This window comes from Mastigoproctus giganteus, chromosome 6 (genome assembly GCF_048544385.1).
Source record: "Mastigoproctus giganteus isolate SK-2022 chromosome 6, ASM4854438v1, whole genome shotgun sequence".
Taxonomy (NCBI): Eukaryota; Metazoa; Arthropoda; class Arachnida; order Uropygi; family Thelyphonidae; genus Mastigoproctus; species Mastigoproctus giganteus.
Window position 1 is genome coordinate 63,716,576 of NC_143580.1, and position 13,763 is coordinate 63,730,338.

The 13,763-nt window shown below is 35.3% G+C and overlaps 1 protein-coding gene across 3 annotated transcripts in view; it reads left to right on the forward strand.

Annotated features, from left to right (window-relative positions):
- Positions 1-13,763, forward strand: part of Asap (ArfGAP domain of ASAP) — a 673,774-nt gene that overhangs the window by 186,086 nt on the left and 473,925 nt on the right. For all 3 annotated transcript variants that reach the window (XM_090375988.1, XM_090375990.1, XM_090375989.1), the window contains exons 12-13: positions 2,212-2,259; positions 7,043-7,082. In XM_090375988.1, the coding sequence (XP_090232114.1) occupies positions 2,212-2,259; positions 7,043-7,082 (88 nt within the window). The remainder of the gene's footprint in view (positions 1-2,211; positions 2,260-7,042; positions 7,083-13,763) is intronic.

Here is a 13,763-nt window from a genome sequence, read left to right on the forward strand (position 1 = left end):
ATACCCTCATCAATATCATTGATAAATATACAAAACAACAGTGGACCCAACACCGAACCCTGTGGGACTCCACTAATAACATTAGTCCACAAAGAGCAGCACCCATTGACTACCACCCTCTGTCTTCTTCCACTTAACCATACTTTTATCCATTGTAGCAACTTACCCTTAATACCATTCTGCTCCAATTTGTACAAGTCTTCCATGTGCAACAGTGTCAAAAGCTTTCCTGAAATTCAAATATATGATATCAAAATTAGTTTTTGCATCCAGTTCTTTTGTAACTACATCATAATATCCTATCAAATTTGTCAGACAAGACTTTCCCTTAACAAACCCATGCTGTGTCTGAATTATTGCTGCAGTCTTGTCTAGATGATCCTGCAATGCATCTTTAACCAGTGACTCCATTATTTTACCCGGAACAGAGAGAAGTAAAACTAACTGGTCTGTAATTACTCGTGTCACCCTTCGATCCCCCTTTGTGAATTGGGGATACATTTGCACTTTTGCAGTCTGTGGGACTTCCCCTGAGTCCAGTGATGCTCTTATAATTATGGCTAAGAGTTTGCTTAGTTGCTTTGCCGTGTCCTTTAATATAACTGAATAGATTCCATCCACCCCAGGTGCTTTTCTTATGTTTAACTTCAACAATTTCTCCTCCACTTTGCTCTCAGTTATTACAAAATCATTAAGTATCCTGCTACAATTTGATAACCTTCTGCCATTTTCAAACCTTAATAATTCTTCATGTGTGAATGTAGATGCAAAATACTCATTCAGTTTGTTAGCTATCTGAGCAGGATCATCAACAGTCGAACCATCGATGTCAAGTGGACGAATCAGATTCATCCCGTTCCTTTTAGAGTTTATATAAGTAAAGAAATCCCTGCTGTTTTTCTTAGCATCTTTTGCCAAAGATTTCTCGTAATCTGCCTTCGCCTGCCTAACCTCTTTTGTGACCTGATTACAGACTAGCTTATATCTGCCATAGGCTTCTGAGTCTCTTGATAGTTTATATGCATCCCATGCATTTTTCTTCTCTGTTATGAGTTTCATTAGTTCATTTACAAATAACTTAGTTATTTGTAAATCTTAACAAGTAGAATAAAATGGTTTGTGAAGTAATGCCAATCAGGATTTTTAATGTTGAATTCAAATTGTTTTATATTCAGTCAGAAAAAAACCACACTAATTTAGCTATAAATTGAGTTCATTGATGTAGGCTTGACGTAGCCAAGTGGTCAGGAGCATGAGTGCAGTAGCACGTGCTCTTTGAGTGGACTGGGGTTCAAGCCCGTGACTGCTAAATATGATTAATGTTTGTATTGATGGTTTATTGTAAACTCCACTGACTGTGGTCATTCTGGAGTATAAACAAGAACACTAATATCAATCTAAGTTAAAAAAAAAAATTTTTTTTTTGTACATAATTTTATAGAATACAAAGCCGAAGTCTAAAGATGGATTTCAACGTAGAAATTCACAGTGTAGCTAATATTATTTAGTGAAACTAATTGAATGTTTCATGTGGTAAATCATATTTTATTGAACTTGGTTGTGTTTGCGTGTAATGCCCTTGCAGAGTTAAACTTTTTCTTTCCTGTGCTCGCTTTTGTGTTTTTTTTTTTTTAATTTATTTATTTATTGTACTTTGTGGTTCCAGTCAGCTTTCCCAGCAATTCTGCAACCTATTTAAAATGCTGTATCACAGAACAATGTTGATATACAGTTATCTGAGATTCCATCATAAAGGGTCAGCTCATTCTCAGTGTAAATCCCTATCACAATGCAATACCATGAAGGTATCTGACACCAGCTTCATTCAAAAAGTGGAAAGGAGTGTGCAAGTCTAGGCTGAATTTCCAAATATGCTGTGAAAGAATCCTCTTTCTCACAATTTCTTTATCAGCCAGAAATATCTTCAAACAAACAAAGGTATAACGCAAGTGGATTGCTGTAGCCTTATGATTTTAATATATAGATCATCTAAGACTTATGTTTTGCTGCTAGTTTTATACTGCCTTTGGTTCTATCCATAATTGCTCAATTCTTTGGTTTTGAAATATTTAGCTTATTGATTTCATTCTGATATAATTTTCATTGAAATATGCTTCAAAAATATATTATAGAAATATGTAATTCAAAACCTATTAGCTAATATTTATATAGTATTTTACTAAAATGTTTCTTTTTTTTTTTTTTCCCAAGGAAACAAAACCACCTACAAAGCTCAATCTGCTTACTTGTCAGGTTAAGGTAAGCTGATATTTTGGACTTTCAGGGAATAAAAATGCCAATAATTATAAGATTACCCTGATGCAATAGCTATAAAGTAAAATGTGTTTAAATATTGATAAGTAGGCAGTAAAACAATTTTTCTGTGGAAAAGGAGAGGGAAGGAGTCGGTCTTCATTATCACAAATTTAGCTTGGTTGCTTTGTCAGCCTTCCAAGCTGCACTGTAAAAACATATTCTGCACACTTTTCACTCATGATTTTGAATACTATATCTGAAAAATAGCATACTGTATATGCTGTGTATAGCATGTACTACAGTGGATTATGGATAGAATATTTGCTTCAGTATGTATTTCACTTTTGATCAGAGGATTCGTGTTGCTTGTTTTCTAACAGCTGAAAACTTATTCTGTTCTTAGAATATTGTGCATGTTACCAAGTAATCTTTTAAAAGTTTGTACAGTATATGGTTGAACAATTAGGTGCCAACTCAACATTCTGATGGACATTTTGAGAGTTTGAAAAGTAGGGTGGATGCCCTTGAAGGAATTAAAATGGGGGCCCATCAAGCTCTCAGCTACCCAACTCAATGCTACAGCTGACACTTGTGCATCAGGAAACACGGCGATCCCCAAGACAGAATGTGCGGGTCCCACAGGAGGTAGTTATTATCAGTGATTCTACTGTAAGGGAAAGGAGAAATATGTTGTGTAAGAAAGGTAGGTGGAATAGGACTAGGGTATGTCTGCCAAGGGCAAAAGTAGATGATGCTGTAGAACAGATATAATCTTTTAAGGGCACAAATATGATATTGTTGTACATTGGCACTTATGATATTAATAGTAGAACATCTGAAGACTTACTTCCCAAGTACTGGGCAATGTCGGGAAATAGTTTCAAGTTAGTATTGAATTTGAAAGTGTCTGCAATTTTGCCCAGACATGATAGGAGGGAGTACATGTCGAAGGCCTTGTCAATAAAATTGGCACTGAAGAGAATGATCAGAGGTGAAAGTGATTTTTGAGCTGCTTCTATTGGAAGCAGTGCAAGAAATATTGAAATATTGTTCAAGACTTAGACCTAAATATACGTTAAATGAACTATTGAAACACATGGGAACATGTCTGCATATGAGAAGAAAAATGCATGGAATACATATATATTATAAGGTAATACAGAAGCCTAATGTACATATAAATTAGTCTGTAATCAAATCACAAAGGAAGTTAGGCAAGCTAAGGAAGATTACGAGAAGTTTCGCAAAGAACGCAAAGAATAGCAGGAAAGATCTCTATACTTCTCTTAGCAGTAAAAGGAAGGGGTTGAATCACATTGGCCAATTGATGTCAGTGGATTAACTGTTGAGGACGGACGCTGCTCAGGTTGCAGAGAAATTGAATAGGTATTTTGTATCTACATTCACACCTGAGGAATTCTTTAGGTGAGGAGATGCCAGAAACTTATCAAACTCTGACAGGGAGTTAATTGATTTTGTGATAGCTGAAGGGAAAGTGGAAGAGAAATTGTTGAAGCTAAACAGAAAAAGGATCAATAGGTGCAAGTAATCTGTCCAATTATATTAAGAGAGTCAGCAAAGGAAGTAAACAAACCTTTAACCATAATTATGAGAGCATCCTGGAGATGTGCAAATGTATCTCCAATTCACAAAGGGGATCAAAGGGCAACAGGAGTAATTGCAGACCACTTAGTTTAATTTCTGTTCCTGGGAAAATAATGGAGTCACTTGTTAAAGATTCATTGGAAGATCATCTAGACAAGACTGCAGTTATAGTTCAGACAGAGCTTGGGTTTGTTAAGGGGAAGTCTTGTCTAACCCATTTTATTGGATGTGGTTACAAAGTAACTGGATGCAAAATATAGTTTTGATATCATATACTTGGATTTCAGGAAAGATTTTGATACTGTTGCACATGCAAGACTACTGTACAAATTGGAGCAGTATGGCATTAAGGGCAAGTTGCTGTTATGGATAAAAGGATGGTTGAGTGGGAGAAGACAGAGAGTGGTAATCAATGGACACTGCTCTTTGTGGACTAATATTATTAGTGGAATCCCCCAGGGTTTTGTGTCGGGCCCATTGTTGTTTCTATATTTATCAGTGATATTGATGAAGGTATATAAGGCTTAATATTCAAGCTTGCAGATGATATGAAGATGATTGGGCAGATGAGCAGAGAGGTGGCAACTGAATTTAATATTAACAAACGCAAAGTACTGCATGTGGGTTGCAATAACCCCAGAGTAACGTACCGACTGTGTGGTATTGCACTGAGGGTAGTGGAGAAGGAAAACGACCTGGGGATAGCTGTGCAGTGAGATATGAAGTTTTCTGAGCAGTGCAGATAGGCTGCCAGAGCAGATAATGGGATCTTGTCAATGATATACGGGAAGTTTGCTAGCAGGGGTAAGGAGGTAATTATCGCTTTGCATAAGACAGTGGTTAAGCCACACTTTGAGTACTGTGTACAGGTCTGGGGGCCTAATTTTAGGAAGCGTGTAGAGCTCTCATAGAGAATGGCAACGAGATTGGTGAGGGGAACAAAAGAGTGCTATTACCAAGAAAGGCTTAAGTTCTCTCAGATTGCAGTGTGTAAGGCCTTGAATGGTTTAAGCAAGCTCAGTGTTGATGGGATTCTTCTTTTTGCTCAGATTATGCACCTGAGGGAATATAAATTAAAATTGAGAAAAGACAATTACAGAATAGATGTGCGGAAATTTGCCCTTAGCCACCGGGTGGTTGATTGTTGGAACAAACTTCCATCAGTTGTTTTGGAAGTTGATAGCTTAAATAAATTTAAGGAAGAACTGGTCAAACTTTTGGAGCAAATGGAAGTGTGAATGGGAAGTTTTTTTTCCTTTGGCTGATGCTGTATAAGCTTGCTTTCTTGCATCATATGCCTCTACTAATGGCAGTCTCATTTTGAGATATACACAATTATAAACTTGTTCCAATTTTTGATTTCATCTATAGTCTAAATTTTCCTTCTCTCTCAACTCTCATAACTTGACTTTTATATCTAATTTTTATGACGAATTTCTGCAAGTTCATCTAATTTTAATTCTTGAAGGTCTTGTAAGCTGCTATCTAATAACAGTTTATTTTCAGTAATGATCCAATTTTTACTACCTGAGTAAATTTAATATCAATAACATTACATGTTACCCATTTTATACTTTTCACATAACTCATTAGATCCAATTTTTAGGTGAGTTTGAATATATATTCAAAGGTGTGTACTGCCTTCACCATATCCATCCATCCATCTGTATGTAATAACTGTCTCCCAGTGGACAGATTTTAGCAGTCTTTTGTATTTGGGTCTCTTAATATGATTTGATGAGCCATGCTAGATTTAATTAATATCAGACAAATAGAAATCTAGCAATTATTATTTCTTTTTCCGACATATCCCACAGGATATCCAAGTACTGCATATTGTAGCTGAAGCACTAGATGAATTTTCATGAAATTTTATATTTTTAGTCTTAGAAACAAAATGTTCTCAGTTCAAGCATAAAAGTCATGGTTGGAGAAAGTGTATTTTGTTATTAGTTTACTAAATATGTAAATGACAAATCTATTTGCTTGTTATATAAATCATAGCAGAAAATTGCTGTAACTATATAAGGAGAATTAAAAGTTATTTTAACTGTTATTGAAATCCACAAATAAATAAAAGACTGCATTATGAAAGCATTTACAATTGTTTCATTTATTAAATCAGTGTTTTCAACAACTTGCACTGTATTTTTTGCGCTATCTTCACAAAGTATTACAAAATGTGGAGTGAATATTATTTAGTGAGACGTATACAGTGGAGTGAATATTTTTTAGTGAGGCATATGCAGTGAAGTGAAAACAATTACTTTTATATGCTATGTGTTAATGAATTAGTAATTGATTGGTAATAAGATAATTTATTTACTTTTCACTTAATCAGAGAAAAAGGAAAAACCAATTAATTTAAAAAATAAAAATTGAACATGATTGAAACATGACACACTGCATATGTTAACTAATTCCTTACATCTTCTGTGCATAATTTTTTCAGTAACTTGCATTCTCTTTAATTAAATGTTCCATTGAAATTATAAAAAGAAGTGGGAGAGGGTGCAGCTGCATCTCACTTTAAATTATTTTCACATGCTTCCTTCAGTCTTCACCTCAGATTTATCAGTTTTATAGAAACTTTTAATTCTTCTTAAAAGGTTACCCTCAATACCAAATTTCAGTCAAATTTGAAAGAGCATGTTTCTATGTATTTTGTCTCACGCTCATCAAGATCAACAAATCCTAAATACAGGTTTTTATGTTCCCATGGCTTTTTTCGAATTTGTTTTAGGGCAAATATCTGATTCTGGTATACCCTATTATATTTGTAGGCCAAATTAGGGTATTACAAATACCCTTATTTCACCTACAACAAATATGTTTTCTTCCCCAAAGTCACATTCGACCATGCAGTGCATTACTGTGCACCAAAATAAATCAGGTCAGACAAAACATTCATTACTGTTTAATGTACAATGTATACGTAAGGTACAGTCTGTGATCTGTTAAAAACATAATGGTTGCTTCAGTTAAAGTGTGGCATTTATTCAGAAAAATTGCTATATGAATTTCTGTTTGATTAGTATCTTATAATCCCTCTGCTGCAATATATTAATTACTCAAAAAAATTATTCAATTTTGCACAGTGAATTCTTTCAAATTAACTGTATATGTACTGAAGACATAATGTAAGGTGTCATTTTTATTCTTTTCTTTCTTTGTTTCTTAGGTTGTTCCAGAAGAAAAGCGCTGTTTTGATCTGATATCATGTACGTATGAAATGCATTTGCTCCACTTTACAATTAAATAAAACAAAATTCTAAATAATATTTAAATTTTTTCCCCCCAAAAAATAATTATAAATAAAACAAAGTTTTGCCCAAAAGCATTAGGACAAAACTAGTAGACAATAAGAGCAATTTTACATTAGGTTACAAGTAAATAAATAATGAATATGATGAACAAAAAAATGAAATTAAGTTTAAGGGTCTTTATATCGTTATGGTCTATGGAATTTTTCATGCTGTTATATGAGCTGCACCTCAACAATTCCACATACAGTTGCTCATGCACAAAGTTGTTTTCATGGGCAATTACTGTATCCACCATATGAAAACTCTGGCTGTGTTACTTGTTGATAATTGCAAAAGCCAAAAGTACTGGAAACTCTATGCATCACAGTACAATTGTGAAGTCCATGCTGCCAGTGGTGGCCAAATAAATACAGGATATGGACACAGCAGATTCAGCATTGTACCCTGTGAACACGGCACACAAGAATTCTTGCAATGTAATCTTAATCACACCAGATGTGTCTTATTGCACAGTCCAAAAGTATTTTGTAACGGTATTACAACAACACTGATCATCAGTCTGAAATTGTGTCGTGGCAACACAAGCAGCATCAGCATATTAAAATACTTGACTGGATAGAGCACATCCGACCATTGTGTTTTCAATTATTTTACAATTATTTTTTTAATCTCACTTAGTGTCAATAGCTGGCTATTGGAGATGCCTTCAGAAGAGCAATTTGATGATGCAACTAGCAAACGTTAAATTTCCTGCAATAAAGGCTTAATTTTAACTTAAAACTAAATTTTAAATTCAAACTTAAAGTTTAAAAACTAAAGGAAAGAATATTTGCTTTTAGTTTTAAACACAGTATGATCAATTTGCTACCCAAGACTGTTAAAACAAAGAAACTGCTAGTTTGGGGGGGGGGGACAAGGGTAATATAGATACACGTTTATCTGATAATATAGGTCAAAGTAATGCTTGCACGTACCTCAAGTTCTTGTTTGTTATCTCAGCAAAACATATTAGCAAGATATTCTGAAGGCAGAAAATTTTCAAATGAGCAGGAAGCTAATGCCAGGGAAGTGTGCTTAGATAATTTTAAAGGGTGTGTAAGGGTAGTTAACTATATAAGAACACTAACTCTTAATTTTTTATACAGTAATGTCAGAAGTGTCATCAATAAAATGAGTGAATTTGAACTGTTGGTTAGGACAAGTAATGTTGACATAATAGGGCTTACGGAAACATGGTGTCATCAGGAGATAGGGAATGATAGTTTCAGTACGGTATGTGTAATGTATTTAGGAAGGATAGGAAAGATAGAAGGGGTGGTGGGGTCATGCTCTTATCAAAAGCAGCCTGAGTGCACTGAAAGCTTTCCCGGATTAAGACGTTTCGCATGCTAGTATAGAATCTGTATGGTATGAGATGGTTGGAAGCAAAGGCATAATGAGAATGAGAGTAATCTACAGGCCAGGTGATTGTGAAGATTATGATGGGAGCCTCTACATGAAAATGGAATGGGCAAGTAAGCATTATGGGTGATTTTAATTTGCCTCTAATTGATTGCAGCAAATGGGAAGGAAACTCTATGTGGGGGACTAAATTTTTGTCAACTAAATTATTGTTATTTGTATCAACATGTCATGGAAAGTACTAGGGAAAAGAATATTCTAGACACGATCATCACCCATGAACCAGATGACATATATAGAAGGGCTGACAGTACAGGAACCAATTGCAGGAAGTGATCAAGGAGTACTACGGTGGACAATGAACAGAGAGGTAGCAGCAGCAGTAGTTAAAGGCAAAGGAATTTGTTATAATTTCAGGAAAGGAAATTATGATGGCTTTAAGATGCTACATGGCCTCTATTAACTGGGAAGATATCTCACAGAGAAAGAATGCAATTGAATATGGTATACCTTTAAAATATTAATCACACAAGCTTTGGATGCTTATATACCATTAAAGAAATTCTCCACGAGGAGGATCCAAGTTGGATGATTAAGAATGTTGCCAGATTACTTGAGCAGGAAAAGATGGCATGGAAATGTTACAGAGCAATAAAAATTACTGAAGCCTATAAGAGCTACAAATTGATCTGTAATAATGCCACAGAAATGGTTAGGCTGGCAAAGAATGGGGGGGTTAGAAATTCTTTGCATATATATACATGCAAAGAAGAGAAGGACAAACCAGATCGGATCCTTATGTAATGGACGTGGGATATTATTAGATAATCCAGCTGAATTTGCAAATGAACTCAACAGTTATTTTGCATGGATATTTACAGAAGAAAAACCCTTTGTGCCCATGAGAAATTATGGGGAGTGAATTTAAAAAATGTGTAATTAATGATGTTGAAATTTCACATCTTTATTTAATGAAAAAACTTTCAAGCCTACAGGCCAGTAAGGATCCTGCGGTAGTAGTAGTCGTAGTAGTAGTGGCATGTGATGCAAGAAAGCGAGTGAATGAGCTTATGCAGCATCAACCAAAAAAAAAAAAAAAAAATTTACAAAACAATTCCCTCTAATTATTTGTCCAGTTCCTCCTTAAATTTATTTAACCTATCAACTTCCATAATGACAGATGGAAGTTTGTTCCAGCAATTAACCACCTGCTGGCTAAAGGCAAATTTCTGTGCATCTATTGTACATCTGTCTTTTCTCAGTTTGAATTTATGCCCACTTAGGTTCGTAATCTGAACAATTGGAAGAATCCCATCAGAATTCAGCATGCTCAACCCATTCAAGGCCTTATACAGTTCAATGAGATCACCTTGCAGGTGCCTAGTCTCCAGCCGCTGCAATTTGCAGAACTTAAGCCTCTCTTGGTAAGAGGATCCCTTCATTCCCCTCACCAATCTTGTTGCCCTTCTCTGTACACGCTCAAGTAAATCTACATCCTTCCTAAAATGAGGCCTCCAGACCTGTATGCAGTACTCAAGGTGTGGCCTGACCATTGCCTTATACAGAGGAACAATCACCTCCTTTTCCCTGCTAGCAAAATTCCTATATATCATTGACAAAACCCCATGATCTGCCCTGGCAGCCTGTCTGCATTGCTCAGAAAACTTCATATCTGACTGCACAATTACTCCAAGGTCTTTTTCATTTTCTACCACCTTAAGAGTAGTACAACACAGTTGGTATGTTCCTCTGGAGGTTACTTCTACCCATATGCAATACTTTCCATTTGTAAATGTTAAACTTCAGTTACCACTTCTCAGTCCATCTGCCCAAAATTTCTAGATCCCGTTGCAGTAGAACACTGCCATTACTGTCATTAACAACCCTGCCAACCTTTGTATCATCTGCAAACTTCGACACTAAACCTGATATACCTTCATCAATATCATTGATAAATATATAAAACAACAGGGGACCCAAAACAGAACCCTTTGGGACTCCACTAATAACATTAGTCCACGAAGAGCAGTACCCATTGATTACTACCCTCTGTCTTCTCCCACTTAACCATCCTTTTATCCATTGTAGCAACTTACCCTTAATACCATTCTGCTCCAATTTGTACAGTAGTCTTCCATGCACTACAGTGTAAAAAGCTTTCCTTAAATCCAAGTATATGATATCAAAATTATTTTTTGCATCCAGTTCCTTTTGTAACCACATAATATCCAATCAAATTTGTCAGACAAGAATTTCCCTTAACAAACCCATACTGTGTTTATTTATTGTTGCAGTCTTGTCTACATGATCCTGCAATTCAACTTTAACCAGTGACTCCATTATTTTACCTGGAACATAAGTTAAACTAACTGGTCTGTAATTACTCGTGTCACCCTTCGATCCTCCTTTGTGAATTGGGAATATTTTTGCACATCTCCAGTTCGTGGGAACCTCCTCTAAGTCCAAGGATGCTCTCATAATTAAGGCTAAGGGTTTACTTACTTCCTTTGCCACCTCCTTTAATATAACTGATATATCCCATCCACCCCTGGTGCCTTTCTTATGTTTAACTTCAACAATTTCTTCTTCACTTTGCTCTCATTATTACAAAATCATTAAGCACCCTGCTACAATTTGATAACCTCCTGGCATTTTCAAACCTTAATAACTTCTCAATGTGTGAATGTAGATGCAAAATACTCATTCAGTTTGTTTGCTATCTGAGCAGGATCATCAACTGTCAAACCATCAATATCAAGTGTACTAATCAGATTCATCCTCTTCCTTTTAAAATTTATATAAGTAAAGAAATCCTTGCTGTTTTTCTTTGCGTCCTTTGCCAAAGATTTCTTGTAATCTGCCTTCGCCTGCCTAACTGCCTTTGTGACTTGATTACAGACTAGCTTATATCTGCCATAGGCTTCTGTGTCGCCTGATAATTTATATGCATCCCATGTATTTTTCTTCTCTGCCACGAGCCCCATTAGTTCATTTGACAACCATTTAGGCCTAAACCTTGAACAATATTTCTTAATTGGTATGAAACTTTTAGTGAGTAGCTTCCACGGTTAATTCCTTGAATGCTTCACACTTAGAATTTTCTGTTGGTAACATCATCAGTTGATCCCACTGTACAGAATTTAAAGGCTGTCTGAGACGACTGTAGTCACCTTTACAGAAGCAAAAACCCTTTCCTTTACCCCTGATATTAATTATATCTTTAAGTAAATCCCACATCAGTACACTGTGATTACTGCCACCTAGTGGTTCCTTTATCTGCAAATTCTTTATACACAAATGATCACTGCTGATAACCAGATTAAGAATATTACCCTCTCTTATTGCCTCTCGAACATGCTGCTGCAGAAAACAATCATCCAATAAATCCCCAAAAGTCTTACTAGTGTGCGAGTGACCAACTCACAAGTTCCAGTCAATATCTGGAAGTTAAAATTCCCCATTTTAAGACATTCTGATTTACTAGCCCACTCTATTTCTCTCTACAATTGTTCATTGTACACGTTCGAGCCATTAGGCCTATAACACACTCCTACTCTTATTTTTGCTTTCACAGTGCTTATGTCACACCAAACTGACTCAACAGTGCACTGTTCATCTATACAGGTACTTCTTAAATTGCGCGACAATTCAAACGAATTATCCATGGGGGCGATAGGCATGAAAGGGGGCGACAGGGGGATGATGTCGCATCATCAATGATTGGCCGTTACAAGGGTTTTATGGCTTATTTAAAAAAATTCTGTACCAAATATTACTGTTCATTGTGTCATTCACTGTCAGCATTTAGTTGCGAAAAAACTTGGTGATCAACTTCAGAATTTCCTACAAACTCTTATTACTGCTATAAACAAAATTAAAGCACATTCTTTGAATTTCGAAAGCTCTGTGATCAAAACAGTGAAGATTTTGAACGATTGCTACTTCACTCTGTGGTTCGGTGGCTGTTAAAAGGCAACTGTCTCAACAGATTTTATGAACTCTGTGATACTGTTGTCGAGTTTTTTGAAGATAGGAACGACGACCTTAGTAATGACCTCAAGAAAATGAAAACTGATATTGCTTATCTTGCAGATTTATTTACTAGATTCAACTCAATTAACTTACATTTACAAGGAAAAGATTTAACTCTTATTAAGGCGAAAACTCAAATTTCAGCATTTATTTCAAAATTAAAGCTTTTTATGTGCAACGTAGGATGATGTGAATTGTATCAATTTCCAAATCTGTTGGAAATAGAGAAAAAAGAAAAAATAGCTGATGAAACTCTACTAAATTTTTGTAAACATCTAGAAATGTTGCCCAGAGATATGCAGGAAAGGTTCGAAGATCTCCTTAATTTGAAAATTCCAGATTGAGTTATAAATCCTTTTTTAAATAATGATGATGGTGAACGTTTTATAGAAGAAGAATTGATTGAGTTATAAAATGAAGTTGAACTGAAGCCAGAATTTCAAAATTCATATCAGGAATTTTGGTTACAAAAGAAAATCTCTGACCATTATCTTGTATTATGGGGATTTGTAAAAAAATTACTTATTTCTTTTCCAACATCATATCTAGTCGAAACCGGTTTCAGTGCTGTATCTCAGTTGGTGACAAAACAAAGAAATTGTCTGGATGTTGTTAAATGTGCCGATTTACGACTTCTACTTACAGATATTAAACCTAGCATTGATAAGCTAATAAATCTCCATCAAGCTCAGCCATCGCATTAAATATTAAAATATAATTAACTATTTCCATTAATATCATGACTTGTTTATGTAATTAAATTTAATTTTTATGACTTAATTTAAGTGACTATTACTGACTTTATTTGTTTAGTTGTAATTTTTTACGAAGAAGGAATAAAGTGCATTAAATAGTTTTCTTTATAATTCACATACATACATACACACAGGGCTGCATTTACATTTTTGTCGTAATGAACAAAATTTTTAAGTTTTGAAGCAATGTCGAATGCAATGTTCTCGCCAGCTGTTGGATTTGTGCTACTACAGTACCCGCCCTATTCTCCTGACCTAGCATCGTCAGACTTTTTGTTTCGAGAATGAAGAAACCAATGCGTGGATAGTGCTTTGATTCATCTCTGGAAGTCATCAGTGAAGTGGAATCGTGGTTTCATGCAAAAAGTGTGGACTTCTGTGATCAAGGCATTAAACAACTGGTCCATAGATGGGAAAAATGTGTTACTATACATGGAGAGTACATAGA